Raw genomic sequence first — 27,220 nt, 5'->3', positions numbered from 1 at the left:
CCTGTAACTGTGGGAGGCCCAAAACAGCTTGGCCACACAGCTGCCATGACAGGCTTAGGGGCTCAGACACAGTTTCTGTGACAGGCTTACTGGCAGACAACACCTGGACCTAGGAAATGCCATAAGCTGACCCCACCCAGGGGGGACCTACATCTAAGGGGAAGTACCTGGCATCCCAAACATTCCAACCATTAGATAGGGTTAGATAAGATGGTCAGATGTCCCTGAGTCTAATACCCACCTGTTTCTGTTTTACAGATACCACTAGACAAATGTCAGCCAATCAGGGTCCTGAACCCTAGAAATCCCCTCACCCTAGCCTCTGCTAAGATAAAAACCCTACCCCACCTAGGCTCAGGGCTCCCTGCTCACACCGCTACATTGGACAGACAGAGAGACCAAGCTCAGAGCTTGAAATAAAGGCTCTTTGCTTTTACATATGGGATTCAGTCTCCGTGGTGGTCTTTTGGGGGGTCCCTGTGATCTGGAAATAACAACCTGGTTTGATTGGGCCAGGCAGAGACAATATCCCAGCAGGCTCTGCACAGGGACTCTGATCTACCCAAGACAGGAGAAAAAATCTCCTAAGAGGTGGGAGATGCCCCAAGAATTTAGAGACCATATAAAACCCACTTGCTTTCCCCTGCTGGGCTGCTCTTCTCCACTCTCGTGAGATAGCCCAGCAGTTTGTTCCCCAACAAACTTTTTCTACCCAAGGAGTGGTCTTGTTCGGCAAATTCACCACACTCCCTACAACAACCTGTAAATCCAGCCCCATGGGGTCTGTGGTGGTTTGAATGAGAATGGCTTCCATAGGTTCATATAGTTGAACACTTGGTCACCAGGGAGTGGCACTATCAGTATTAGGAAGCGTGGCCTTGTTGGAAGAAGCATGTCACTAGGGGTGGGCTTTAAGGTTTCAAAAAGCCCATTCCAAGCCCAGTCTCTGTCTTTCTGCTACTTGCAGATCTAGATATTGAATTCTCAGCTACCACGTCTGCCTGTGTGTTGCCATGTTTCCTGCTGGTTTTAAACGTGGGGCTTGTTACCATGCCAGAAAGGTCATGAGGCATGACAAAACCCAGTATCAGAGCTTTATTGTGTGTGTGGGGGGGGGGGCAGAAGAGAGTGACCAGTCCTGTGAAAGATACATACAAGGAGAGAGGGTATAGCTAGAGTTTTCCTGCCTTGCCCACAGTCAGGACAAATCTTTGTCACCCGCCAGTCCCACAGCCGCTCAGACCCAACCAAGTAAACACAGAGACTTATATTACATACAAACTGTATGGCCATGGCAGGCTTCTTGCTAACTGTTCTTATAGCTTAAATGAATCCATTTCTATAAGTCTATACCTTGCCACGTGGCTCGTGGCTTACTGGCATCTTCACATGCTGCTTGTCATGGCGAGAGCTGGCAGTGTCTCCCCACGCCTATACTTTCTGCCTAGCCACTGGCCAACCAGTGTTTTATTTATTGACCAATCAGAGTAATTTGACATACAGACCATCCCACAGCAAGGGGGGCGGGGAGAGGAGAGAGCAGAAGAGAGGGGAGGAGTCTGTGACCGGCTTTTTAAGGATTTCCCTGCTCAGGCACATGTGGGCTTAAGGAGCTATGCCACACATGCTCAGATGGCGTGACCATGCTGTGCACGGATGATGTAAGATGTAAGGCCCATTACTTGGCTATTGAACTGTGCATGTGCAGTCATGCAGCTGGGGGAGTGGCCAGGAATTCTAACACTCCAAACTTTTTGCTTATTATAAAAAAGGTAGGTGAACAGGAATAGGGGTGTTGTTTCTCCCAAAAAACTGCTTCCAGCTGACTTGCTGGGTGTCAGTTGACTCTTGGTAGGGAAGGAGGCTTTTGGGGTAGCTACTTTGGGAATCGTCTGACAAGGTGCTGTGCAGGTGGATTCAAGCTGGTTCCAGAGCTCGCTGACCCATCCAGGTGGGTTCTCTGGAGCTTAGAAAAAAATTTAAACATATTAAGAAGCAGCCATGGGAAATTTAAATTTTGAGCTTGTGATTATATTATTGTAATGTTTTAGTATTCTGCTGTATTGGTTAGTGTGTGTGTGTGTGTGTGTGTGTGTGTGTGTGTGTGTGTGTGAGAGAGAGAGAGAGAGAGAGAGAGAGAGAGAGAGAGAGAGAGAAGAAAGAGGAGAGGGGGGATATTTGGAACATGCTTTTGATTTTTGCCTTATCAGAGACAGATTATCTTAAGGCACCTGTTTCCTTTATTAGTTTAACATCTAGGAGACACAGGCGATCAATTGCTGAGAGCATTTAACAGTAATAGATTATTATATTAAAGTCTGTTTTTGCAGAGCCCAGACACTTGTGGGTCTGGGGGTATAAATACCTTTGGACTGTTACTGTTCCTTATTATGATCCTTGAACTCCAGATCTATGGTGATCCTGTGACAATTAGCTGAGTAGTTAATTAGAAGAGGGAACCAGGAAGAGAAAGCTTGTGGGGTGAGACCTCATTCTTCTGGAATTGGTGACAAGGCAGTGGATCCTGATGTCCTCTGGAACTTGAGAGAGCAGGGCCCTGTCTGTGTCACTGTGCATGAGGAGGAGAAGCATTGCTGACCAGACTGGAGTGAGGCACATGGAGGAGCAAATGAAATGAAAGCTCCTACCTTAGCTGGAAAATCTCTTCCCATTAGGTACCCCTGAAAGTACAATTAAGTGGTGGGGTCTGATGAGGTGGGTAAGGCTGTCCCCCTATCCTGACAATAGGGAAATGAGAAGGAGAGATGGGACCCCAAAACTCATTCAGGACTGAGTAAGTGGCTCAGTGTCCAACAGGAAGGAAATGAATCACTCCATACTGAATCTTGGTTTTCATGTGAACCCATGGCCATGCCTAGGAGGTCTGCTGGAGGTCTTTGTTTGATGTCTCCATGCCACAATGTGCATGAGGACAGTCAGCTGACCAGTCGTCTCTTGAGGTGGCTCTTTGATCAAGGCTCAATTGATAGCCTGAGGGGCAGGGCACATAGTAGCCCACGTGGCCATCTCTACCACACATTTAAAACAGGGACCTGGAAGCCCTTATGCAGCTGCTTAGATAGCATGTGCCAGCATTTGGCAATTCTGTTCATGGGCTTTCTCATCTCTCCCATGGTACCTTAAATGCTACAGCTGAAATTTCTGCCTGTGTGGTTAGGGGACTCTGTTCTCCAGATGCTTAAGCTTAGCCCTGATGTCAGGAAGCTCTGGGAAACATGAGACGGATTTTATTCTGTCTTGAATTCATATATATATATAGTTTGAATTCATATATATATATATATATATATATATATATATATATATATATATATATATGTTTGCTGGTATGAGGACAGCTTTACAAAGACCCACCAAGAGGCAGGCTGAAAACTGATCTCTGGCTAAAAAGCCATCTGGATTATTATGATCCCAATGTGGATCCTGATTGTAAACTCATTTGCATGCATCCTAGCCTGCTTCCAGACCTGTCCATGCTTCTCGGGGCAGTTGAGAATAGATGACAGTAAGAGTGAAAGTGGGAGCCAGATTTGGGCAGGAGCAGCCCTCCCAATACAGGAGAACAGAGTGGAGGTCAGATAAGTGGAGATTCTTTGGAGTCAGAGATTCCTCAGGTTCAGGAATGCATGTGGGCAGGAGAGAAAGACTCAGAAAGGGAGGATTCAGAGCTTAGGTAAAAGTGTGGGGACCAGGGATCTCTTTTCATTTGACCATTTGCTGGCAGAAGTTAGATAATTCCTGTTAAATATCATGGTTCAAGCAGCCGTTTCACAGTTATATTTACATAAAATAGAGGTATTTAAGGCATTTGTCAGATGAGGGGTGGGAGCAAGAGGAGGAAACCTTTATGTCCCATGACTGCAGCTGAGAGAAAAAATAAATAAAAAATTAAAATAACAAATGGGATCCAAGATTTCCATCTGGGCATCCCTGAGAGTAGGTAATCTGTGGACCAGCATACATTAACAGCACAAGTTAGGCACCAATGTTGGTTTTAAATACGGCACTTGTTACTGTGCAAGAAAGGTCATGAGGCATGACAAAACCCAGTATCGGAGTTTTGCTAGGAGAAAGTGGAGCAGAAGAGAGTGACCAGGCCTGTGAAAGACACATGGGGAGGGTAGGAGAGAGCAGAAGAGAGGGGAGGAGTCTGTGACCGGCTTTTTAAGGATTTCACTGCACATGTGCATGTGGGCTTACGGAGCTCTGCCACACATGCTCAGATTTCGTGACCATGCTGTGCACGGATGATGTAAGATGTAAGGCCCCTTACTTGGCTACTGAACTGTGCATGTGCGGTCATGCAGCTGGGGGAGTGACCACGAATTCTAACACTCCCTGCTGTGGTCATGGTATCTTTTCACAGCAATAGAGCACCGACTAAGATAGGCACTGATATCCTCTGTTGGTCTTCCCAGGCACCTGGAGTCTCATGCACATACCCCACACAGAAACACACACAGACACAGAAACATACTTAAAAATTAATAAATGTAAAAAGGTTTAATTGGGTTTTGGTATAGATATCTCTGACTTTGTATAACTTAGTCCATTAGGTTTGTGGTGGCTATTCTTGGTTGTCAACTTAACTATATCTGGAACCAACTAAAACCCAAACTGGGTACACCTGTAGAGGATTTTTCTTAATTAAATCATCTGACATGGGAAGACCCACCTTTAATCTGGGCCACACTTTCTGGTTGCTGGCTATTTAAAGGACATGCAAGAAGGAAGCTTTTTATTTATTTATTTTGCTTGATTATCTTTCGATGGGGTTTCCACTGGCATCAGAGATTACTTCTTTTGGATTCCAGCATATACTGAAGACCAGCTAAGACACTCAGCCTCATGGACTGAACACATACTAGATTCTTAGACTTTCCATTGGTAGACAGCCATTGTTGGACTAGCTAGATCACATCTGTAAGCTAGTCTAATAAATCTCCTTTTAATATGTATATATGAATTCATGGTAGTTTATATAAGAATAGTCCCCACAGGGTCATATATTTAAATGCTTAGTCATAAAGGAGTGGTACTATTTGAGAAGGATTTGGAGGTGTGGCCTTGTGGGAATGGCTGTGGCCTTGCTGGAAGAAGTGTGCCACTGTCCGTGGTTTTTGAGGTTTCAAAAGCCCATGCCAGGCCTGTGTGCCACCATGCTTTCTTTCATGATGATAGCGGACTAAACATCTGAAACTATAAGCAAGCCCCTAATTAAATGCCTTCTCTCACAAGATGCCTTGGTGTAGCACAAATCCTAATTGGTCTTAATAAAAACCCAGGGCCAGATATCGGGGTAAATGCTGAAAGATCAGAGAGACAAAGGAACTAACCACAGCCACTTCTCACGTCACCAACTCCTTAGTCAAAAAGACTGAGCTCCTGTCTCCTCCAGTCTTATATTTCTCTCTCTCCACCCAGCCATATTAATTCCTGTCTCAACCTCCCTAGTGCTGGGATTAAAGGCATGAGATCCCAAGTGCTGTGATGAAACGTTTGTGCCACCACTGCCTGGCTCTCCTTCTGTTTTAGACTAGATCAATCTTGTGTAGCCCAGGGTGGCCTTGAACTCACAGAGTTACATCTGCCTGTGTCTTCAGAGTGCTGGGATTAAAGGTGTGTGCTACCACCACCTGGCCTCTATGGCTAACTAGTGGCTTACTTAGCTCCACATTCTGATCTTCAGGCAAGCGTTATTTGTTAGATCACAAACAAAATATCACCACGTCTTGGTCATGATATCTTTTATTTTATATGCATTGGTGTTTTGCCTGCCTGCATGTCTGTGTGAGGGTGTTGAATCTCCTGGAAGTAGAACTATAGACAGTTGTGAGCTTTGATATGGGTGCTGGGAATTGAATCCAGGACCTCTGGAAGAGCAGCCAGTGCTCCTAACCACTGAGCCATCTCTCCAGCCCCCTTGGTCATGATTTCTATTCACAGCAATAGAATAGTCACAAAGCCAGAAGTTGATGCCAGGGAGCAGGCCTGACCATGCTGTTTGTTGGCAGATTATAGACTTTGGGACTTTGAATTAGGAAATAAGCTGAACACTTTAAGCTAGGTTTACTGAGCCATCCTAGTTGGAGCATGGAAGAGAGTGATGCTGCAAGCGATGTAGATCATGATGGCCTGGCTCACGAAGTTTCAGAGAGGGAGAATATTAGCAAATGGCCTAGAGACCATTCTTGTGATATTTTGGTAAAGAATGGGGCTGCTTTTTGTCCTTGTCAAAAAAAAAAAAAAAATCTGCCTGAGGCAAAACTGAAGAATTTTGGATTAATGGTATTGACAGAGGAGATTTCAAGACAGTCTAGTATTGACTCTGTCACATGGTTATTAGCAATCACTCTTATGCAGTCCTATAATGAAAAGGAGCAAGAGGGACAAAGAGAAATAAAAAATGTCCAGTTCGAGGAGAAAAGGAGCACCAGGAAGTGTAATGGAGCTAAGTCCAGTGCTCCAGGAGATCCAAAAATTAAAGAAAAACCTGATGCTAAATGGAATAAAGGTACTGGTGATCTCACAGCCATGCCCTACCCAGCTAAGCTTCCAACTTATGAAGAAAGTTAAAGAAAAATTTAAGCAGTGAAGGAAACCATAGAAAGCAGAAAGCTGAGGAAAGTGCATTTGAATGAGGGGGCCAAATTCTAGCCCCAGCAAACAAAAACTTGGAAGCTTGGGCCACATGTTTCTGCCTGTAGAGTCAAGGATACAAGAAAGGGGTTGTGGAATCTCCCTCTGTGACTAAGGCAAGCTGCTGAGGCCAGATGTGTGTCAGGGGTTCCTTGCAGGGAGGCCCATTGTGCAAAGCTGTGAAGGTGAAGCCTGGGTTGTATGGGAGACCCCACTGTGTTAAGAGATGCCTAAGTCACGGAATACCTACCAAGGAAAAGCTGCAGAGCAGATGTTGAACCAGCCCAAGAAAGAGAAGTATGTTGTAGTCAACAAAGCTGATAGGAGTTGGAGATTTGAAGAGTGCTTTGACATTAGATGTATAATTTTTTTTTAAAGATTGATTTATTTATTATGTATACAGAAGAGGGCATCAAATCTCATTACAGATGGTTGTGAGCCACCATGTGGTTGCTGGGAATTGAACTCAGGACCTCTGGAAGAACAGTCGGTGCTCTTAACCTCTGAGCCATCTCTCCAGCCCCATCAGATGTATAAATTGTCACTTGCTCTGGTGATTTTAGGTATTGCTTTGGTCTAGTATTTCCTCATATGCACCTCTTCCTTCCTTTTGGAATGGTAATCCATATTCTGTGACATTGTATGTTAGAAGTATATGATCTGTTTTTTATTTTTTATTTCACATGGGAAGTTACAGTTAAGAGATTGTTCATGTGTCTCAGACGCTTTGAACTTTGGACTTTTTAAACAGTGTCAAGGCTGTTATAGATTATGGGGAATTTTGAAGTTGGACTAAATGCATTTGCATTAAGATATGGCCACAAGCCTATGGAGGCCAGTGTTGTGGGACATTTGTACTCTGTGTGAAAGTGTATTGCTGTGATTGGTGTAATAAAAAACTGAACAACCAATAGCTAAGCAGAATGTGTAGGTGGGATTTCCGGGGAGAGGAAGGAAGAGGAATCTAGGCACGTGCGAGACACCAGGAGAAAGAAGAGGAAATAGGAGGCATAAGATGGAAGAAAGGAGCCAGGCAGTGGTGGTGCACGCCTTTAATCCCAGCACTAGGGAGGAAAAGGCAGGCAGATCTCTGTGAGTTCAAGGCCAGCCTGGTCTACAAAGTGAGTTCCAGGAAAGGCGCAAAGCTACACAGAGAAACCCTGTCTTGAAAAAAAAAAAGATGGAAGAAAGGTAAAGCCACTATGAGACCAAAATGAGACCAAAATGCCTTCATCTTAAAAATAAGACCTAAGCTTTCTCCATTTTAGTTATAAGCCTTGAGTTACTGGAACCAGTTAACCCAGATTCCAGGAATTAGAAAAATGCAAAGTACAGAGTCACAAGGTATTCCTTTCACAAGGTATTCATTAGGTAATGACTGTTTAACCACAGAATGTTCCAATTCTGGTTTCCAGGGTAACTGTTTGACCACAGAGTGTCCCAACCCTAGTCTCCATGGTGATTGCTTGACCACAGAAATGTCCCCACCCAAGGGCAGCCAGTGAGGAACGGTGACAGGCATCCACCCCCTTTAGATGTAAGATTAAACCATGGTTTCCAAGAAGTTCCCAGACATGAGCCAATCAGAGATGTACATGTGTGGAAATCTCCTGCTATTGTAATTTTGTGGGTTTTGCCTTTAAAAGCGGTGCACAATTCAGGCTGGGCGCTTCCTCCAGCCTCCACTGCGTTGGATGTGTTGGATGAAGTCCCTGCCTAGGCTTGTATTGCTCTTGGATATCCCGAATTAAAACCTTGCTTTTGCATTCCAGCACACTCATTTTCGGTGGTCTCTCTGGGAGTCGCAATCTGGGCACAACACCATGTGATAAATCAATATAAATGGGTTCATTTAAGTTTTAAGAGCTAGTGAGGAACAAGCCTAAACTATAGGCCGAGCATTCATAATTAATAATATGTCTCTGTGTCGTTATTTGTGAGCTAGTGGCCTAAAGGAAAGTCTGACTATAGGCCAGCGATTGGAATGTGGTAGTTTGGATGAGAATGACCCCCAGCCAGGCTCATGTATTTGAATGCTTAGTCATAGGGAAGTGATACTATTTGAGAAGGATTAGGAGGTGTGGCCTTGTTGGAGTGTGTCACTGGGGGTGGGCTACATTTGAGACTTCAAAAGCCCAGGCCAGACAAGATTCACTGTATCAACTCTGTTCCTCTAGAGAACCCTGACTAACACAGGCCTCTTGGATCTTACAAGTTGTCTTGTTAGGATTTTTATTGCTGTGAAGTGGCACCATGACTGGGGCAACTCTGATAAAGGAAAAACATTTGTGATGGTTCACTTTCAGTTCAGAGGTTTAGCCTATTGTCATCATGGTGGGAAGCAAGGTAGCATGCAGGCAGACAGGGTGCTGGAAAAGTAGCCGAGTTTCCTACATCTTAACCCGCAGCCAACAGGAAGTGGTCTGACTCACCGAGCATGGCTTGAGCATATATGAGACCTTAAAGCCCACTTCCACAGGGACACACTTCCTTCAACAAGGCCACACCTCCTAATAGTGCCACTCCCTTTGGGGGCCATTTTCTTTCAAACCACCACACAAGTTTTGAGAAGTTTTCTGCCATTATTTCTTCACATTTTCTGGGTTCCTTTCTCTCCATTTTTTGTCCCTGTGACTAAAGACCTGAGGAAACTGTTTGGGTGGGAGCTCCACCTCAACCCCTGGCACCCTGGCACCCTGGCATCCCTATACCCAAAGAGTCTGGAATGTTCTAGTGCAAGATCCACCTCAACTTCCCTCCCCCATCTCTTTCCCTAAACCCGCCCCAGAGCCCACCAAACACAGCTCCTCCCCCAGAGAGGCTCAAGACCACTTACACAGGGTATATAAGCTGCATCCCAGCAAACAGACACGTGGTCCTTCTGATCTCTCATCCCTGTCTCTCTCTCCTCTGAGGGGCCAGGTAATCAACCGGGAGCACTTTACCCATTAAAACGGGCCTTTTTCTAATTTGGTCTGATTTGGATTGCTGCGTCGGTGGAGAGGCTTTATCGGGATACAAAAAAAGTATCAAAACCAACATAAATCAGAGAAGGTATTTGGGCTCAGTTTCCAAGACTTCGGTAGTCACAGGGCATCAGGGTGGCAGAGGCTGCTTCCTTGGTGATAGCTTGGAAGGAGAGAAAGAAGGGAGGGGAGAGAGAGCAAGAGCATATGAGCTAATAGGCTCCCCCCCCTCCGTTCCACCACACCATCCCCTGCCACCCACTCCTCCACCACCATTTATTGGATGGTTGTTTTCGATCCTTTTCTGGTTACTGTAACAAGAATAATACCCGACAGAAGCCACTCAAAGGAGAAAGGAATAGCAGGAGTGAGTGGCTGGGACTCCTCACACCTCCACAGACCAGAAAGCCGAAATCATAAAACCTCAATGCCTGCCCCGAGTCACCCACTTCCTCTAGTGATGCTAAAGTTGGGTTCCATACTTCCCCAAACAGTGCCGCCAGCAGTTGACCCAGCCGCAGTCGTTTAAGTGTTTAAACACGCAAGAACATGGGGGACATTTTTCATTCATACCACAGTGATGTTGCTCGTCCTCATCTCACCCTTTCCATTGCCTGGGACAAAAGGCTTGATGACAGACAAGTGGTTGTCTTGCAAGCACGGCAAGAACTTGGGCGTTTGATGACTGTGGAGCTAGTATCCCGGCCCTGGGACGCTTTCCCCCTTTTCTCAGCAGGGGAGATTAAACTTTTAGAAGGTGAAGTAGCACATTTCCTTATGTCATTTCATATACACTTATTTGGTTTCCATTGAACCTTGTCACTCTCTCCCCATCCCCACTTCCATCCTTGCCTCCGCAGTATTCCCTTTTCACTTTCCTATCACAGATGTTCGCAATTTTTAATATGGTGCTTGTATTTCCCTTTATGGAGTATTTAATCCCCATAACGGCAGACTCTTTAAACTCACCAACCTGGCTGCTGTGTGGAATCATATGGGAGTATTTTAAAAACACGCCCTGAGTGCCTGAGCTCAGAATTTCGGCACAGTCACTGGTGTTTGTAAAAGCTGCCCCCGATGAACTCTGCAGCAGATTCTGAGAACCACTGTTTCAATATCAAGCTCTGGGCAGCTGGCTGGGCTGTGGTCCCAGCAGGCTGATCAGTGAATTCACCTGTGAACCCCAGGGCTCAAAAAAGCGGCCTTTCCACGCTGGAAGCCAGCCAATCCTGCCCCAGCGCCGCCTCCGGTCCCCGCCTCTGGCCTCCTCTAGGCCCCACCTCCGGGCCCCGCCTCCAGGCCCCGCCTTCAGGCCCCGCCTCCGGGCCCCGCCTCCAGGCCCTCCAAGCCCCGCCTCCGGGCCCCTTCTTTAGGCCCCGCCCAGACGCTGCGGAGTTGAGCGGAAACAGATTCGCTAACTGAGTCTGCGCAGTTGGGGGAACGCGCTTGTGCGCTTGCGCGCTAATGCGGCGCCAGGTCCCGCACACAGTTTGAATTTTAGTTCTGGAAGCAGATCAGCTTTCCCGGATCCGCGTTTGGAAGCTTCACTCACGCCCCAGCCGCAGCGAAGGATCTTTGCTCCCAGACTCCGCGAGGTCCCTGGCCTGGAAGCCGCTGGAGTCATTGCTTAGCAGGTGGGGGTACCGGGCGACGCGGAGGGTCGGCTTCCCCCCTTTTCAGACTTCGCTGTCTAGCCAGGCACGGCCATCCTGGATCTGGGCAGATTCTGTACTCGGTAACTGCATTGCGCGGTTCTCCGGCATGAACTTGACGATGGCGTGGCGCAGTGTCAAAAGATTGGACACGCCTGCTCAGATCGGCATCTCTTCACTCACCCCTGCGAGGATGTTTCGCCATGGACCTTTCGCCCCCTCTTACACCCAAAATGTGAGGCCTCGACTCCTACCCAGCCCAGAGGAAGATGGTAGCTCTGGTTTAAGGTGTCTGGATATCCGGCAGAAGCCTCCAAGACATGCTGCCGTTGTGTTTGTTAGACACTGGATTTTGTAGAATTGAGAGGCGGGGGTGTGGGGGGTGTGGGGGGGGGAATGCCCTCGAATTGTGTGTTTTTTTTTTTCTTTCAAAGCATGTTGTTTACTATGTTTAGATTTTGAAAGTGAACAGAAATTTGGCTTTACATAACTTTCTTTTTAAAGCGTTTCTATGTGTTTTATTTAGACGCTCGAAGGATGGCCTCAGATCTAGAACAGTTATGCTCTTATGTTAATGAGAAGATTGGCAATATCAAGAAAATGCTGTCGATAAGAAGTCTTGGTAAGCAAAACTGACTCACTGCTTTGGGGTGCACACAGTGCATCTTGATTATTGTTCTTCCATGAATGTCTCTTAGTAAGGTAATTTTAGATTTTCAATAGTGATTTTTCAAAACACTCTAGTGTCACTGTTTTAAATAATGCAGAGGCGATGTTAAGTAATGGGTGAATATTTAACCTTATTTACTTACATTATTCTTAGCCAGAGAGCCAATAATAAGATTTGAAGGGGGTGTAACATCCATGGTTCTAGATTTACTACTCCGAAAGAGAAAAAACAAACAAAACCAAAACCAACCAACCAAATAAACAAATAAAAACTTCAAATGAAAAAAGATCTACTAAGGGTGAAGTATCCCATAACCAGTTTTCATCTTGTTGTGGAGGAAGCTTATCCCTATGTATCAGGGTGAAATAGCTCATTGAAAATGAAGTTGTTAAGGCATAAAGGTCAAAGAAACAGAGAAGCCTTATCAAGTCTAAGATATTTTTAAAAGCGAGTTTCCTGACTTTGTCCCAGAGAGTTCAAAGCTTTCTTAATAGACAGAATTCTGTCTTCTGGAAAGATTGTGTTGATTTTGCTATAGTTTGTGAGGTGGATTGGCAGTTTAAAGTTTTAATTTTCTTTGAAATATGAAATTCTGTTAAATATCCCTCCTTGAAATTTGGTATTTTCAGTTCTTATTTAAGGACTCCTGATAAAGGAACCGGTTTATTTTGTGGTTCATGGTTCACATGCTATAGCAAGTTAAATCAAAAATGTCTGTGAACTCAACATAGCAAGTCCTCTCATTTTATACTCAAGGAGACCAAGATCCAAAGAGGCTTGCCCGAGTCATCCAGCTCTTGAGCACTCAGATGGGATGATGGTTCTCAGTTTAAACTTCTCCTGCATTATCTTTCCACCCATATACCATTTTTATTGAAAAAAAATCTGGTCACACATAGCAGCACACACTTTTGATCCTAATACTCGGGAGGCAGAGGCAGGTGCAAGTGAATCTCTGTGAGTTTAAGGCCAGCATGGTCCACTTAATGAGCTCCAGGACAGGACTGCATAGTGAAACACTTTTTTAAACAAAACAAAAATGCAAGAAAGAAATTGGATTTTTAATGATTAGCTTTCTTTAGAATCTTTTTATAAAGAGTTCTAGATTATAGTTGGATAAACATAATTGGGGGGGGGTGTCTATAAAGTTGGATTCAAACAACCCCACCAAAGTCTGGCTGGAGTAGTGAGATCTACTAGACAGATGTCATTCTGTAGTTGAGAATAATACTTTGTTTCCACAACCTGTTGAATAAAGTCTGGTGATTTCTCCCACCAGATACCAAACATCAAGTATGAACTTGCTAAGGTGATTGTATTATTATAGATCAGTAAAGAAGATTCTAAAGTCTAGATGACTAATTTTTTTTTTTTTGGAGATACCAGTGTTCAGAAAAGATACTATATCCAGCTGGTTAACTCACCTTCCTGAAATTATTCTTAGTACAAATATCAGTACCCTTTTAACATTAACTTATCAGAGCCAGGTGGCTAAACCCAGCACTTGGAAGGCAGAGGCAGGCAGATCTCTGAGTTCAAGGCCAGCCCAGTCTATGTAGTGAACTCCAGAGCAGCCAGGGCTATGTGATGAGGCCCTGTCTCAAAAACACAAAAACAGAGCCTCTGGAATTAACTTAGCAGTTCATTTAGTCGTTATGAATTGTCAGGTAGCGTCAGCATTGCACAGCTAGAGTACCACATGATCCTCACAGAGATGTCGTAGGTGGCATTTAACACGGGGTTTGCTAATTCCCAGATGCACCGTTAAGTCATCCTTGTCCTCTCATGTAGGAACCTTTCTTTGCAGCAACCTTCTGTAACAGGTACTGCTATCTCTGACTTCAGGCCAAGAGCTTCTAGCTATTTCCTTTGTCTCTACACAGTCCATAATGTCAAAATGTTCTTCACTTATTTGTATTTCATTGTTTGGTTGTTTGAAGCACATATAAAAATTCTTTTTTTTTTTTTTTTTTTTGAGATAGGGTCTCTATGTAGTCCTGGAACTCTGTAGGCCAGGCTGGGCTTGAAATTCACAGAGATCCTCCTGCCTCTGTCTCCCGAGTGCTGGGATTAAAGGAGTGTGCACCCTACCCGACTGGCCTTAAAACTTTTAAAGTTACTCTTAAAACACCATTTTGTTTTATTTCCTTGGTGTGTGTGTTTGCAGGAGTGGCTTTTCTGCTTCCACTGTGATCAAAACCAGGTTGTTAGTTAGGCTGGACAGGGGCGTCCTTGACCCGATGAGGCGTCTTGCTTGTTCTCAGTCACTTCTGTTTGTAGGGAAGAAGGAACTCCAGGTTATCCGGTCCCTTTCCACTCTGAGTCTAGAGAGGTGCTAGGTGGTACAAGAAGTATATACACCCTGTCTTGTCTTTGTTTCTTCCAGGTACCCAGTCTGTATCTGTGTTGTTGGTTCTGTCTCTGGTTAAGGTTTTGAGTAATGGGGATGGTGTAAATATGAATTCCAAGCTTACATTACAAACTCCCAAAGAGACCTCCCCTGTCTTCAGCCCTGCCCCTGTATACAAATGCACTTGAAGAGCAGTCTAAACATGACTTTATCTCCCTAGCACTTGAAGTTTTTCAGGTTACACTTTAACAATGTGTCCTCTGAAGTATGATAACAGCCTCACTTGAGATTTTTCATTTCTAGCATCCTCTGGTTTGAGGGCTCAAAGTCATTGGCTCTTTGCCACAGTGAAAGTCAAGGGTAGCGGTCATTGAGACCGAAAACCTCCTCTCTGGCGTTTTTCCACATGAAATTGGATTGTTCTCACCTCTGCTCATACACTCCACTTGGTGTCTGTGTGTCCCACCTGATGTCAGCCCAGGAAGAATGATCTCGTCCTCATGAATGCTTATATACAGATGTTTATCATTTCCAGATGTTTTGTTACATTGAGAAGATTTGCCAGAAATCAAAGCAGCAGGAAGCACTTTGTACTTGTCTGTCTCCTCCTTCTCTTCCTTACTACTTTGAAATGAAAGTTAGGCCAGGCCTGGCGGCATACACCTATAGCCCTGCATTGGAGAAGCTGAAGAAGGAGGATTTAAGTTTGAGGTCAGCCTGGGCTACTGCATAGCAAGACCCTGTCATACATTAATAACAAACAGGACAGGTGAAGTTTAAAGTTACCTATGGAGACAGGTCTCAGAGCGAAGAACTCGTCCTTTCCCACCCCACTGGTTTTCTACGGCATAGCTGTTGGTCCAAGTTTACATGGGACTTGTATGTTTTGGTTTGATACATACTTTGTTTTCCATTTTCTCTTTCTTTATAACAGGCCAAGCACCTGCCTTGAAGACCACCTTAAGTAAAATAGGAGATGAGATCATTACAGTAAATGAACTCCTAAATAAGTTTGAATTGGAAATTCTGTATCAAGAACAAACCAACAAATCACTTAAGGTAGTGCTTCCCTAACTTTTAAACAGAAGGCAGTAAACACAGACTCCCTAATCACCAGGTCATTTCTAAGGATCCTTTATGTTTGTGATGTTCTTGGCTTTGTAAATTAGTCTATAATATTTTTGTTCTCAGTAGAAAGGAGGTCAGAATGCCAACTGTTTCTTTATGCTAATGGTTCCTAAGGAATTTTTGTAGGCAGGTTTAATATAAACAAATGGTGTCCTGGGGGAGTGCTGAGTGAGAACACCTGCCTTGAGTAGATGAAGGGCCTTACCTTGGTCCGCTCTGCCACGCTGGGAAAGCCATTTCACCTCTCGAGGGCTCAGGATCCTCATTTAAAGAATAATGGACGACTGTTTCCCAGCTGCTTTCTGTTTCTTCATTTCTATAAAACATCAGGACGACTCATTAGAGAAAAGCTTGAACTTCACTCATGTGCGCTTTTTGTTCTAAATAAGACTTCTGATTAACGTCAGCTAATAAGAGCGTTGTGTACTCTCCTAATGAGGAAAACATAACTGTGCCATGTTCAGTGAGGTTGAAAAGGTAGCCTCACCTCCAAGCTCCCCGTCAGCCTGCACTCTTCATGGTCTGAGAAGACTTTTCAGCTCTAGACATGGGCATACTTAGGCTTAATCTAATCCCTAGTCAAAAGTTAAACATGGTCGTGAACATAATTGAGTTCTTGAAAAGAAAGATGTCATAGATTCAAAATGGAAAACAGTATTGGTCTATCAGTTTCCACCTGTCCAGGAACATGCAGACTTACATGAGAACCCAGACTGTGTTCATCCGAGACATGAAGTCTATTTACATTATGATTGACAGCAGGTGTCAAGACCCCAAAATTATAGATTATTTTCTGAATTAAAATTTACATGAGTTCATTGCCCCAAGTTCTAGTAGAAGTTAAAAAAACACACACACTGTACACATAGACACACACTGTACACACACAAACCCCTACCCCACCCCCACATACTATATATATGCGCACACGCACACACACATATACACACACTCACATATTGTATGAACACCACACACACACACCGAAACACTCAACCAAACAAAAACCCTAAACTTTAAACCAGAAACGTATGACTGCCTCCCTGGGTTGACCTTGATGGCTCTGGTGCTCTTTCATAGGCCGCACTGGGAACATTGCTAACTCAATAAGAGCAATTTGCTAGACTGAAAAACATCAATATTTCCATCTGTTTCTTAGTTGCTTCCCAAGGTTAAAGTGTCTGGGAAAGACTTAAACTTCAACCGAATCTCATGATTATAATGTGATTGATTATCATGCTTGTTCTCTGAAAAAGAAAAAGAAAATCCAATAGAGAAAAGTATCATCTAGAAACAGCTCTAAAAGTTATAGGGCTCCCCTCTCCTGCCCCCCACTTTTTGTGTGTGTTGATGATCAAACCCAGGGCCTTGGACTTGGTAGGCAAGTAAGTGTTCCACCAAGGAGCTACACCCCAGCCTTAAGCTCTCCGTATTATTTTGTTGTTCATTTGGGCTTGCCTTTGGTGCTTTCCCAGTACATTCTGTGTTCTCGGCACTTACAAGGACTGTGAGTGTCGCTTACAGTCTATCCTGACTGTGTACACACATCCCCCGTGTAGAGGCGGAAGTCCTGCTCACAAGCATTTTTGACACTTAGGAGCTCTGTGCATCTCTGGAAGACGATTTTAAAGATGTGGAGCATCTCAAAGAACACATTCCTTCCTATTTGCCTCAAGTGACAGCGACCCAGAGCTTGTAAGTATATTTCTGAGTCTTGCTGTCTGGAGTTATTTGTGGAAACAAATACCTCAGTCATTTTCCGTCCTATGCTTGTGTTTTTTTTGTCAGTGTTCATTCAGTTTCTTGTCTCTTGCAATAGAACCAACTTCGCCTGTCTCCTCCAGTTTCCTCATTCTGCACCTCTGAGGAAAATGGCCCCTTTCCTCAGGCAAGGCTCCCCTGTACACTCTTTCTCCTGTCCTTAGACTTTCAAGCTTTGGCCAGAACATTCTTTGCTGTGAGAATAGGGTGTTCAGTAGCATCATTGTCTCCTTCCACTATATACCAGTCTCATGCCTCCTGGCCAGATTGACAGTGAAAGTCTCTGGACATCAGCAAGATTTTAACCTCTGTGTGGTGTCTCCATCGACCCTTGAGAACCAGGGAACCCTCTGCCTTTAGGGTAAGCTAAGCTCAGTGAACCCTGAAAAACAATTGGAGAAGCCATCAGCTTTCCACTTGCCATTCTCCCAGAGGCCCTCATGCCTGGCCTTCAGCTACCGCTGCTGCTGCTCTTATGAAAATGATGGGTTGAAGGTTGCAAGGACCCGAGTTCTTCCTCAGCTCCGTGTCTGTGTTCCTCGCTCACCCACTTTGTTTCCAGGTGCTGAGTCCATGCTGCCCTGCGTTTCCTTGGCTGCCGCCCTCCATTCCTCAGATGTGGCTGCTCCTGTCCCGCTCGCCTCCACAAACGATAGTTCTTGTGTGCTTACCTGACTCCCATTGTCTGATGCTCTGAAATGTGCAGTTCTTGTCTTGACGTCTAGTTATGGTGTTCTTGGGACCTGCTGGAAGTCTGGGAGGAGCTGTTTTCTCTCCAACTTCGCAGGTCCAAGGCTGAACTCAGTGATTCCTTTGTTAGCCATGGATCCACCTCTTGCTTTTTTTGCCTAGGCAAGATTGTCCTGTCTTCACCATTTCTTGTTCTCTCTTAGCTACCAGCTGCCCAATATGTCTCTCAGGTTTTGTGTTTTTTCTTCTTCCTTGTTCCCATTGCCTGGCTCTGAGTAAGATCTACCATTTTTTTGTCTTTATAATATGAGTTTCTATGTCATGCCCCCCCCCCCAATCTCTCCAATGACACCAAAATTGTGTTTCTAAAAGATGCTTTCAGTAGGTACAAACATTCCATGGCTAACTTAATTTTTGAAGTGTATCAATGTATAGAAGAGTGATTATTTTTAGTAGTGTATGTAAAAATCAAAGAATAGTCAGTATCCATATATGTATGAGCTAAACTTAGAACATATTACCAGTACCGTAAAACACTTCTGATACAGATGATTCCTTCACTGTACAGGTAATGGCTCTTCTGGTCTTGAGAATGCTTAGGATTTCCCTACAAGAAGAGAAGACTGCCAGGGAAAGTCACGCATGGATATTTGGGGAAAAGCGCCTCATGGTTATTATTCAGGAATATAGAGTGGGCTGGACATTGGATATCTGAGGAATGTGGCCAGCAGAACAGAACTGCTGTAGCCCAGCTTCCATTATCCAGGTCAGGTCAAAGCGGTTTTGAATAGGTTGAAGATATTTTCAGTGGATACAGTGAGCTGGGCATGTAGGAGTGGGTTATCAGTTATCACATTCTTAGCACATGATCAGGAAGAGAAAGTTAAGAATCAGGTACAGGGGAGAGTCAGCCAGTTTAGTGATGGAGGCCATGTTAGTATTCACAAAAGGATGGCAACATCGCTGTTCATTTTATTGTAATTCCTACCGTAATGCAACTTCACAGCCAAGATAGTATTTCAGATTTTATTGACAGCCCACAGCAACCAGTCATGTTTGCTACACTCTGGGTCTGGCTGCCTGTTGTTGTCTTTCTGGGGAATTCCTTCGCTTGTTTCTGTGTTGGGTCTACAAATTTCTGATCTGGTATCTTTCTTGGAACATTTCAGCCATTGTGGTTGCAGATGTCTCTTCCATCTTGGTAGTTAACCTCAAAGCCACAACCCGTTTCTAGCCTCTTTTTGCCAGAGTGAGTCTGCAATAGATCGCGACTAACAGTAACAACTAACAGAATGCGCTGGGACAGATGGACATGGCTGATGTTTCCAGGTTCAGAACTAGGGGAATGAAGAAGAGAGCTATTTGGAGTTGAGTTCAGCTCTACACATGTTGACTTTGAGAAGCAAATAGGAATTACTGGTGAAGGCATGTAGTGTATATTCTGTGCATGACATGTTTGGGGTATATAAATGAAAATTGTCATACTCTAAAGATTTAGTAACTTAAATTTTCAAAATTTCTCTCACAATTTAGATCTTCATAACCAAGGGGTAGGGCTAGAAAGAAAAAGTTGACTATACAATAATTAAACTAGGATATGTCACTCATTTATAGTCCCCCCTCCCCCAGCTTGAAAAAAAAAATCTGGTATGCTGCTTAATTCTAACAATTACCTGTATGTATATTCATCTCTACTCTGTAGGGTTAACCAGTCAGATCCGGATCCTAAAGAACCAGTTGAAGCTGAGGAACCTGTACTGGCAAAGAAGCCTCCCAAAGAACAGAAAGTCATTAAGGAAATGCACTTTATAACTACTGATGAATTCAATGGTGTTCCTGCGTAAGTACTGAGCATAAATTCTAATGATCAACACTACTAATCGACATACATAATTGTTTAAGTCATAACACTTGATTGCATGAATTGTAACATGCGATGTTGAAGTAAAAAGGCCAGAAAGTGTTTGTGACAGGGTCTCACTATGTAGCCCTGGCTGATCTGGAACTCATATGTAGCCCAGGCTGGCCTTGAACTCACAGAGATCCACCCATCTCTCCTCATAAGCACTGAGATTGTACTGTGTCACTTTGTGGTTTGGTGCCTGCCACTTTTCTTGCAGAAAGTCCAGCATTTTAGATACATTCACTATGTGCAGGAATTCTATCACCAAGGGAAGGGAGAGATGTAATTACATTATAATCTCAAAGGAAAAGTTTGTGTGATTATTTTTTTTTTTTTTTTTTTTTTTTGGTTTTTCGAGACAGGGTTTCTCTGTGTAGCTTTGCGCCTTTCCTGGAGCTCACTTGGTAGCCCAGGCTGGCCTCGAACTCACAGAGATCCGCCTGGCTCTGCCGCCCAAGTGCTGGGATTAAAGGCGTGCGCCACCACCGCCCGGCCAGTGTGTGATTATTTTAAAGAATAACTACATACATTGGAACACTCAGCCCTCAACAGGTTGTCTCAATCAAATCCCTCTCCTCAGGGCTCAGGGAGCCCTACAGAAGAGGAGGTAGAAAGAGTGTGAGAGTCAGAGGGGATGGAGGACACCAAGGAATCGAGGCCCTGTAAATCAACATGATCAAAGCACATTTGAACTCACAGACTGAGGCAGCATGCACAGGGCCTGCATGGGCTTGCACCAGGTCCTCTGTTATATATTATCCAGTTTAGTGTTTTTATGGGATTCCTGAGTGTGTGAACGAGTAGGTCTTTGATTCTTGTGCCTTCTCTTGGGCTCTTTTCCTTCTGTTTATCCAATTCCAATGTGCTAAGGTTTTGTTTTACCTTATTTTATTTTATCATTTAAAAAAGTAGTAGTAAATATTTAAATATATAATAAAATATAAAAAGATTATAAAATGTAAAAAAGAATAACTCTATACTTTTTTTCTAAAAACAGGTATATGAAATCCCGCTTAACATATTGTCAAATTAATGATGTTATTAAGGAAATTAATAAGGCAGTAGTTAGTAAATACAAGATTATGCATCATCCAAAAGCATCTATGAATTCTGCGAAGAGAAATCTCTATCAAAGGTTTATTAATGAAGAAACAAAGGATACAAAAGGTAACGTGATGTAATCTATATGGACCTGTCAGCTGTTCGGAGACTAGCAAACCACGCACTCTAGGAAATGATGCATGTGGAGAGCCAATTATCTGCAGTTGTGCTAACACTTCACTGCGTGCTCGGCCACTCTTGTCCTCAAAGCACCCTTGTCCCATTTTGCAGACTGGATAAAGAGCTCTCAGCTCATCCAAGGTCTTCTAGTTAGGAGCTGCTGTGGGTCCCTCTGTGTACCATTTCCACAGAATGTCTCTGGAGAAGTGAGCTGTCAAGGCGGCATACCAACACTGCTCATGACAGCAGAGCTACCCTGAGGAAGTGCAGCAGTGATGTCGTGTAGCCTCGGTCAATGGAACATTACTTTAGCAGGAATACCACGTCCCACTGTGTTTCCTATTTGGATAGGGACAGTAAGAAGGACTCAGCCATTCACAAGGTGATGCCATAAAAACTTCTGTGAGAATTGGGCTCATGAAAGTTAGAACCTGGTGTTTCTCTTTTCAGGTCGTTACTTCATCGTGGAAGCTGACATAAAGGAATTCACGGCTTTGAAAGCTGACAAGAGGTTGTATGTGATCTTGAACATCCTGCGGCATTGCCAGAGACTGTCAGAGGTTCGAGGGGGAGGACTCACCCGATATGTCCTAACCTGAGGCTTTTGCAGGCTTGGGACTGACTGGCAGGATATAGGGTGTAGAGGATAGTCTTGAAATTTCATATGTAACATTTTTAGCTTCTGCATTTCCTGGTCTTGTTCCCTACAGAAATAAAACTTTGTTTGGATAAAGCATGTGTATCTTCAAAATATACTGCCTTTAGGAACATCCCGTGGATGAAGCTGGAGCTCAGAGTATGCACATAAGCCAGAGTCAGAACAACAAATGATCTCATATGTGGAACCTAGATTGAAATGAGATATGTGTGTAAGTGCAGATCGTGAGACTGGAAAGGGAAGGGAGAAACAGAAGATAATGGGATGTTGTGATAGGCAAGCAGGAAGGAGGGCTGTCTGGAAACCAGCCCAGGGTGGACATTAGCGAGCACAGGGAAGGACAGGGCATAATGATGCACGATGTATGAGAATGTAGTAATGGGACTCATTCCTTTATATGCTAACTTAAAAACTAATTTTAAAAAATCACTGCCTTATAGTCAACACTGCCATGTCCAGCCTCTGTATGAGGTGTGCAGTGAAAAGCACATTAGTTTGGTTAGTAAACATTTCTGCAGATACCATGAGCATAGATTTGATGTTGGGAAAGATGAGGGTACCCAAGCCCTCTGAGTTTCCATGCGCCCTGAGGGAACAGCTTGCCTAAAATGCATTCAGTATAAGCCAGCCTGTCTGCTTCAACCTGTAATGAAGCCTGTTGAGATGCTGTAATATTGTCGTATAATAAATATGTATTACATCTTCACTTCCAGTTCTTTGTTCAGAGTTTCTAAAACCCTTGTAGTGTCCTAAGTGATAGGATGCATCTGTGTTGACCCCAGCTCCTGACTGTAGTTCTCAAGTGCCTTTGAATTCCCTCTGATCAGAGCATCTCTTGTTCTGATTACAGAGAGCTGATTCTTGGATGGTTTCTAGGTGGGACCTGGTTACCGAAAACACAAAGCCGGGACTAGAAAGTTGCAATTTTGAGCTGATCTCCACTCCTAGGGCAGGTGTGGGGAATTGGGGTTAGAGATTAACTATTGATCATGACAATGGACTGTGTCTGTGCTGCATCCTTTGCCTGTAAAGTTTGGAGAGCTTCCTCGTTGGAAAACACAGTGATGTGCCAGGAAGTGGTGCACCCCAACTCTATGTGGACCGAAGTTCCGGTGCCTGAGACCTTTGAGGCCACCTCTTCATTCAACTGCTAGTTTTCTTAAAGTCAAATTCAGTGCTTTCCTGCATTTCTTAAGTTGTCCTAGCAGAATTACCAAACCCCTAACAGTGGGGATTATTAGAGTTCTCTAGAAGAACAGATTCAGTGTGATGAAAATACATATATATGAATTTATTAAGTTAGTTTTAGAATAGCAAGAACGGCTAAACCACACAGAAGCTGTGAACCCAGTAGTTACTTAGTTCTTGAGACTAGATGCCTCAATAATCCAAATGGAGGGCAGCAAAGGGTAGTTACTTAGTCCACAAGGTGGAGGGCCTCAGTAGTTCGATCTTGCTGAGAACCACTGGTCCCTGGTCCATGATGATAGCTTGGAAATGCTGGCGAAGAATCAGCAGCAGCAACAGGACAAATCGGCTTGGTAGCAAGAGGAAGGCCAGCGGAGCAGGAGGCAAGATGGTCTTCCTGCTGACATCCCCTTTGTATCTGGGCTGCCAGCAGAAGGTGCAGCGTACAGTCAGGGTGGGCCTTCCCACATCAGTCAGGGCGATGGGACAGTTCTAAAGGGGACTTTAATCTGTGACAAGTTGCTATTAAAGGTAACCATGATAGGTCATAGGAATTTTGATTTGTAGCCAAATAGGATGCAAGGGTACGTAGTCTGGGGACTTGTGATGCCATCTGAAGCCGGGGTGTGCTGTGGGATGTTAATGTATGTCCTGTGGGAGCCCTTCTTGGGTTCTTTGTGGCGTTACCCAGCAGGTCCGTATAGAGGATGATTAGGACCATGGGCCTGAGTGCAGGTGTTTGAGATGGTCTGCACTTGGCTGTGCTGGGGGATGGTCTGTATGTCAAGTTGCTCTGATTGGTTAATAAATAAAACCTGATCGGCCGTGGCTAGGCAGGAAAGATAGGCGGGACTAACAGGAGAAATAAAAGGACAGAAAGGCAGAGGAGACGCTGCAGCTGCCGCCATGACCAGCAGCATGTGAAGACGCCAGTAAGCCACCAGCCACATGGCAAGGTATAGATGTATGGAAATGGATCAATTTAAGATAAAAGCACAGTTAGCAAGATAAGGACAGTTAGCAGGAAGCCTGCCACGGCCATGCAGTTTGTAAGCAAAATAAGTCTCTGTGTTTACTTGGTTGGGTCTGATAGGCTGTGGGACTGGCGGGTAACAGAGATTTGTCCTGACTGTGGGCAAGGCGGAAAACTCTAGCAACAGGGGTGGGGAGTGGGGGGTGGGAGGTGGGGTGGTGGTGGTGGTGGTGGTGGTGGTGGTGGTGGTGGTGGTGGTGGTGGTGGTAGTCTTGTGGGACTTAGACCTTAACCAGGGGCCTACACTAACTCTAGGTAGTGTTAGCATTGAATTGTGGGGTGCCTAGCTGCTATCCATATTCTTGGAGAGTTGATACCTGTGGGAGGAAAAGCCCTGCACATTTGGGATCAATATGTGGATGGATAATAGAAGGAAACAGCTTTTCCTAGTGAGGTGGAAATGATAACGTGTGAACAAGTTGAAAAGGGTCAGGAGAAAATGGTAATTGGATTCTAAGAACTTGTCGTGTTCCTCTTCTGCACCTGGGGAGGCTGTCTGGTCTATTAATAGCTGTGCCATCTGCTTGCCAGGCTCATCCCTGCAGTAGATAAAAAATGTGTACCATTACTGTGATGGCCACAGAGTGAATTATAGGCCCTGCATATTCATTATTAGCCATCTTTATTCAAATGCAGGCATGTTTTTAATTTTCATTTTTGTGGTTCTAGAGGTCAAGCCCAGGGCCTTACACATGAGAAGCAAGCTCTCTGCCAGCTGCAAGAAACCCTTGAGCCATTTGTTTATTTTTGTATTTATTTGACCAAGTATGTTCATGCAGTTGATAAAGTATATAGAGAATAATGAAGGCCTTGATTTTAGAACCACTAATCTTGACTGTTATGGGATATTTTGATCGTACTCTGGTACTCCTGAGACTGCCACTAAAGCTGAACCTTGAATCAGGGGGCGGAGCCAGTGACTAGCTGACCGGAATTGCCCATAGAGAAGCCAACAATTTGGACAGAAAAGATGCCCAGGATGGAAAGGGTGGGGACTTGAGTTTGGCGCTTCCTTTTGGTTCTGGGACTAATGGAGAGATGTGTCTCTTGCAGAGTCTTCTGCCAAAAAGCAAGGTCAGCTAGTTGCTACTCAGCCTCTCTGAGCTAGCAGTTTTTCAACCCAGCCTTTGACTCCTGAGTCTTACTGGTTAAATAGAATGATAGAGACTTTACTTAAGCCTACATATTCTGGCTGTGGCAGAGCCAGGACTGCAGGCCACAGACAGCAATTAAGATATCAGTAGATTCATGTGCAGCTGCTAAGACGACCGAAAAACATCACTTGACCTTCATTTTCAAGCCAAGCAACAGACTACTAACTCATTTTTTTGTAAATGGCATCTTCAGTTTTAAGAGACATTTTCATCCTGGCTCTGCCCTCAGGTCCATCTCTCACCCTCTTTGCTGTCTGTCTGCTCATGGCATTCTGTAAACTTTTCTTGAGGAGCCATGCACAGTCTCTGCACCCCATGGGGCACCAACAACAGACCAGAGGAACCATTCCATCTGAGTCCAGCTTGGTGAACCAATGGCTTTATCGGGCTGTGTCTTGGGGGCCTGGGTGAATGCAGAAGAGCTGGACCACTTACAAGGTCCAGCGTAGCCTGAGTGCCAGCCTCCTGGAGGATGCAGCCCCTCCTTCAGTGACCTTCCATCTCCTGTGTGCCCTAGCACCTCCCAATACCATGTGCAACTGGGGCCGGGGCCAAGGATGGGTAAGTGGCTGTAATCTTAGGTGAGGGTCTGGTGACCCTGACCCCATGCCTATGAGGGAATGGCAGCTGCCCTGATCTTGTGAGAGCCTTGCGCAGTAATCACAGCTGTGCTGATTCAGATGATAACAGCTGTATCACGGCTGGAGAGGCGAGTTCTACAACACAAAGGAATGCATCCCTGTGTGCCTGTTCTGGCGGCAGCCTGCAGAGCCTGGGGCCTGATTTACTCACCTTACCCCTACTGCCAGCAAGATGGGTGGTGGGCATCTGGAACTTCCCAGTTATGAGATAGTAATATTTGTGTGCCGTTAATCTAAAAGGCAAGTGGGGAGGCACCCAGAATTTGAGTGGAGGGGCTGGCAGGATGGCTCAGTGGGTAAAGGTGCTTTCTGACAAGCTTGAACTGGAAGCATTCACAAAGTGGAAAGAGGGAACTGACTCTCACAAGTTGTCCTCCGGCTCCACACACATATTCAGCCACACTTGTGTACACACACAGTAATGAGTGTGTTTTTAAAATTCTCTTAAATTAATTTGAGCCAACGTGAGAATGACCTCCTGAGGAGACATGTATTCTATTTCCCCAAAACAAGTGCTGTGAGATGGCATCCAGAGGGCCTGTTTTTATTGATATAAAACAAAACAAAACAAACAAACAAAAAAAAACCAGGAAGGGGCTGCAGTAACGTGGTTATCACAGCTCTGTTAGTACACATGGTGAGCACGGGTCATTGATAGGTCACCGCTCTTATGATAATCAAGTAAGGGCTTTTCCCAGGGTTATCTTCACGAAGTCAGAGTCGGCATACTAGAACAGGATAATGGAAGTAGCTGCTATCATGCCTGGACTGGCTGGTTTGTGTGTCAACTTGACACAAGCTAGAGTCATCAGAGGAAGGAACCTCGGTTGAGGAAAGGCCTCCATGAGATCCAGCTATAAGGCATTTTCTCATTTAGTGATCGATGGGGGAGGGCCCAGCTCATGGTGAGTGGTGCCATCCCTGGGCTGGTGGTCCTGGGTTCTATAAGAAGGTGGACTGAGCAAGCCATGGGAAGTAAGCCAGTTATCAGCATCGTTCAATGGCCTCTGCATCAGCTCCTGCCTCTGAGATCCTGCCCTGTTGGAGTTCCTGTCCTGACTTCCTTCAATGATGAACAGAACTACTGAAGTGTAAGCCAGATAAACCCTTTCCTCCCCAACTTGCTCTTTGGTCATGGTACCTGTGGCAAGGCTCATCAGGGCTCGGCATGAACAAGCAGCCCAGGTTCTGAGACAGATGAGGCCAAAGCAGCCCGAGGAGACACCCATCTCCTCAGGAACTGTAAAGGGGGGCCTTTACATTGACTCCTGGAGAGGTACCAGCTCAGCTGTCTGTCTGCTCTCCTGAGTGAGTGTCAGGCTTATCTCCCTCTCACCTCTCAGGGCCAGGTCCCTGGCCTGACTCAGCTGGACCTGTAGCAGTCTGGCTCATTTCCAAACTTAACAGAAGCAGCTGGTCACTGGGCATATGGGCTTGGTCTTTCGGAGTAGGTGGGAGGCTTTGGCCCCTGGGTGTACCTTTCCCAGTGAGAGAGCAGGTGGAGCTGGCCGATAAACTCCTGTGTCTACTTGAGAGTTTGTTTTC

General features: G+C 44.9%; 1 protein-coding gene across 3 annotated transcripts in view; it reads left to right on the top strand.

Moving 5' to 3' along the window:
• The window catches only part of Ska1 (spindle and kinetochore associated complex subunit 1), an 83,362-nt gene extending 61,628 nt beyond the window's left edge, over positions 1-21,734 (top strand). Inside the window, exons 1-7 of one of the 3 annotated variants that reach the window (XM_006970102.4) lie at positions 11,018-11,260; positions 11,805-11,900; positions 15,233-15,357; positions 17,024-17,121; positions 19,580-19,717; positions 20,778-20,947; positions 21,452-21,734. In XM_006970102.4, the coding sequence (XP_006970164.1) occupies positions 11,816-11,900; positions 15,233-15,357; positions 17,024-17,121; positions 19,580-19,717; positions 20,778-20,947; positions 21,452-21,600 (765 nt within the window). In that variant the 5' untranslated portion in view covers positions 11,018-11,260; positions 11,805-11,815 and the 3' untranslated portion in view covers positions 21,601-21,734. Of the gene's footprint in view, positions 1-11,017; positions 11,514-11,804; positions 11,901-15,232; positions 15,358-17,023; positions 17,122-19,579; positions 19,718-20,777; positions 20,948-21,451 lie in introns of those variants that run through there. The other 2 variants (XM_042264075.2, XM_076555503.1) reach the window with 2 other exon arrangements.
• The last annotated feature ends 5,486 nt before the right edge of the window (positions 21,735-27,220 follow it).

Source organism: Peromyscus maniculatus, chromosome 19 (assembly GCF_049852395.1).
Source record: "Peromyscus maniculatus bairdii isolate BWxNUB_F1_BW_parent chromosome 19, HU_Pman_BW_mat_3.1, whole genome shotgun sequence".
NCBI classification, from domain to species: Eukaryota; Metazoa; Chordata; class Mammalia; order Rodentia; family Cricetidae; genus Peromyscus; species Peromyscus maniculatus.
Note: the sequence above shows the minus strand (reverse complement) of the source record. Positions and strands in the feature narration are given on the sequence as shown.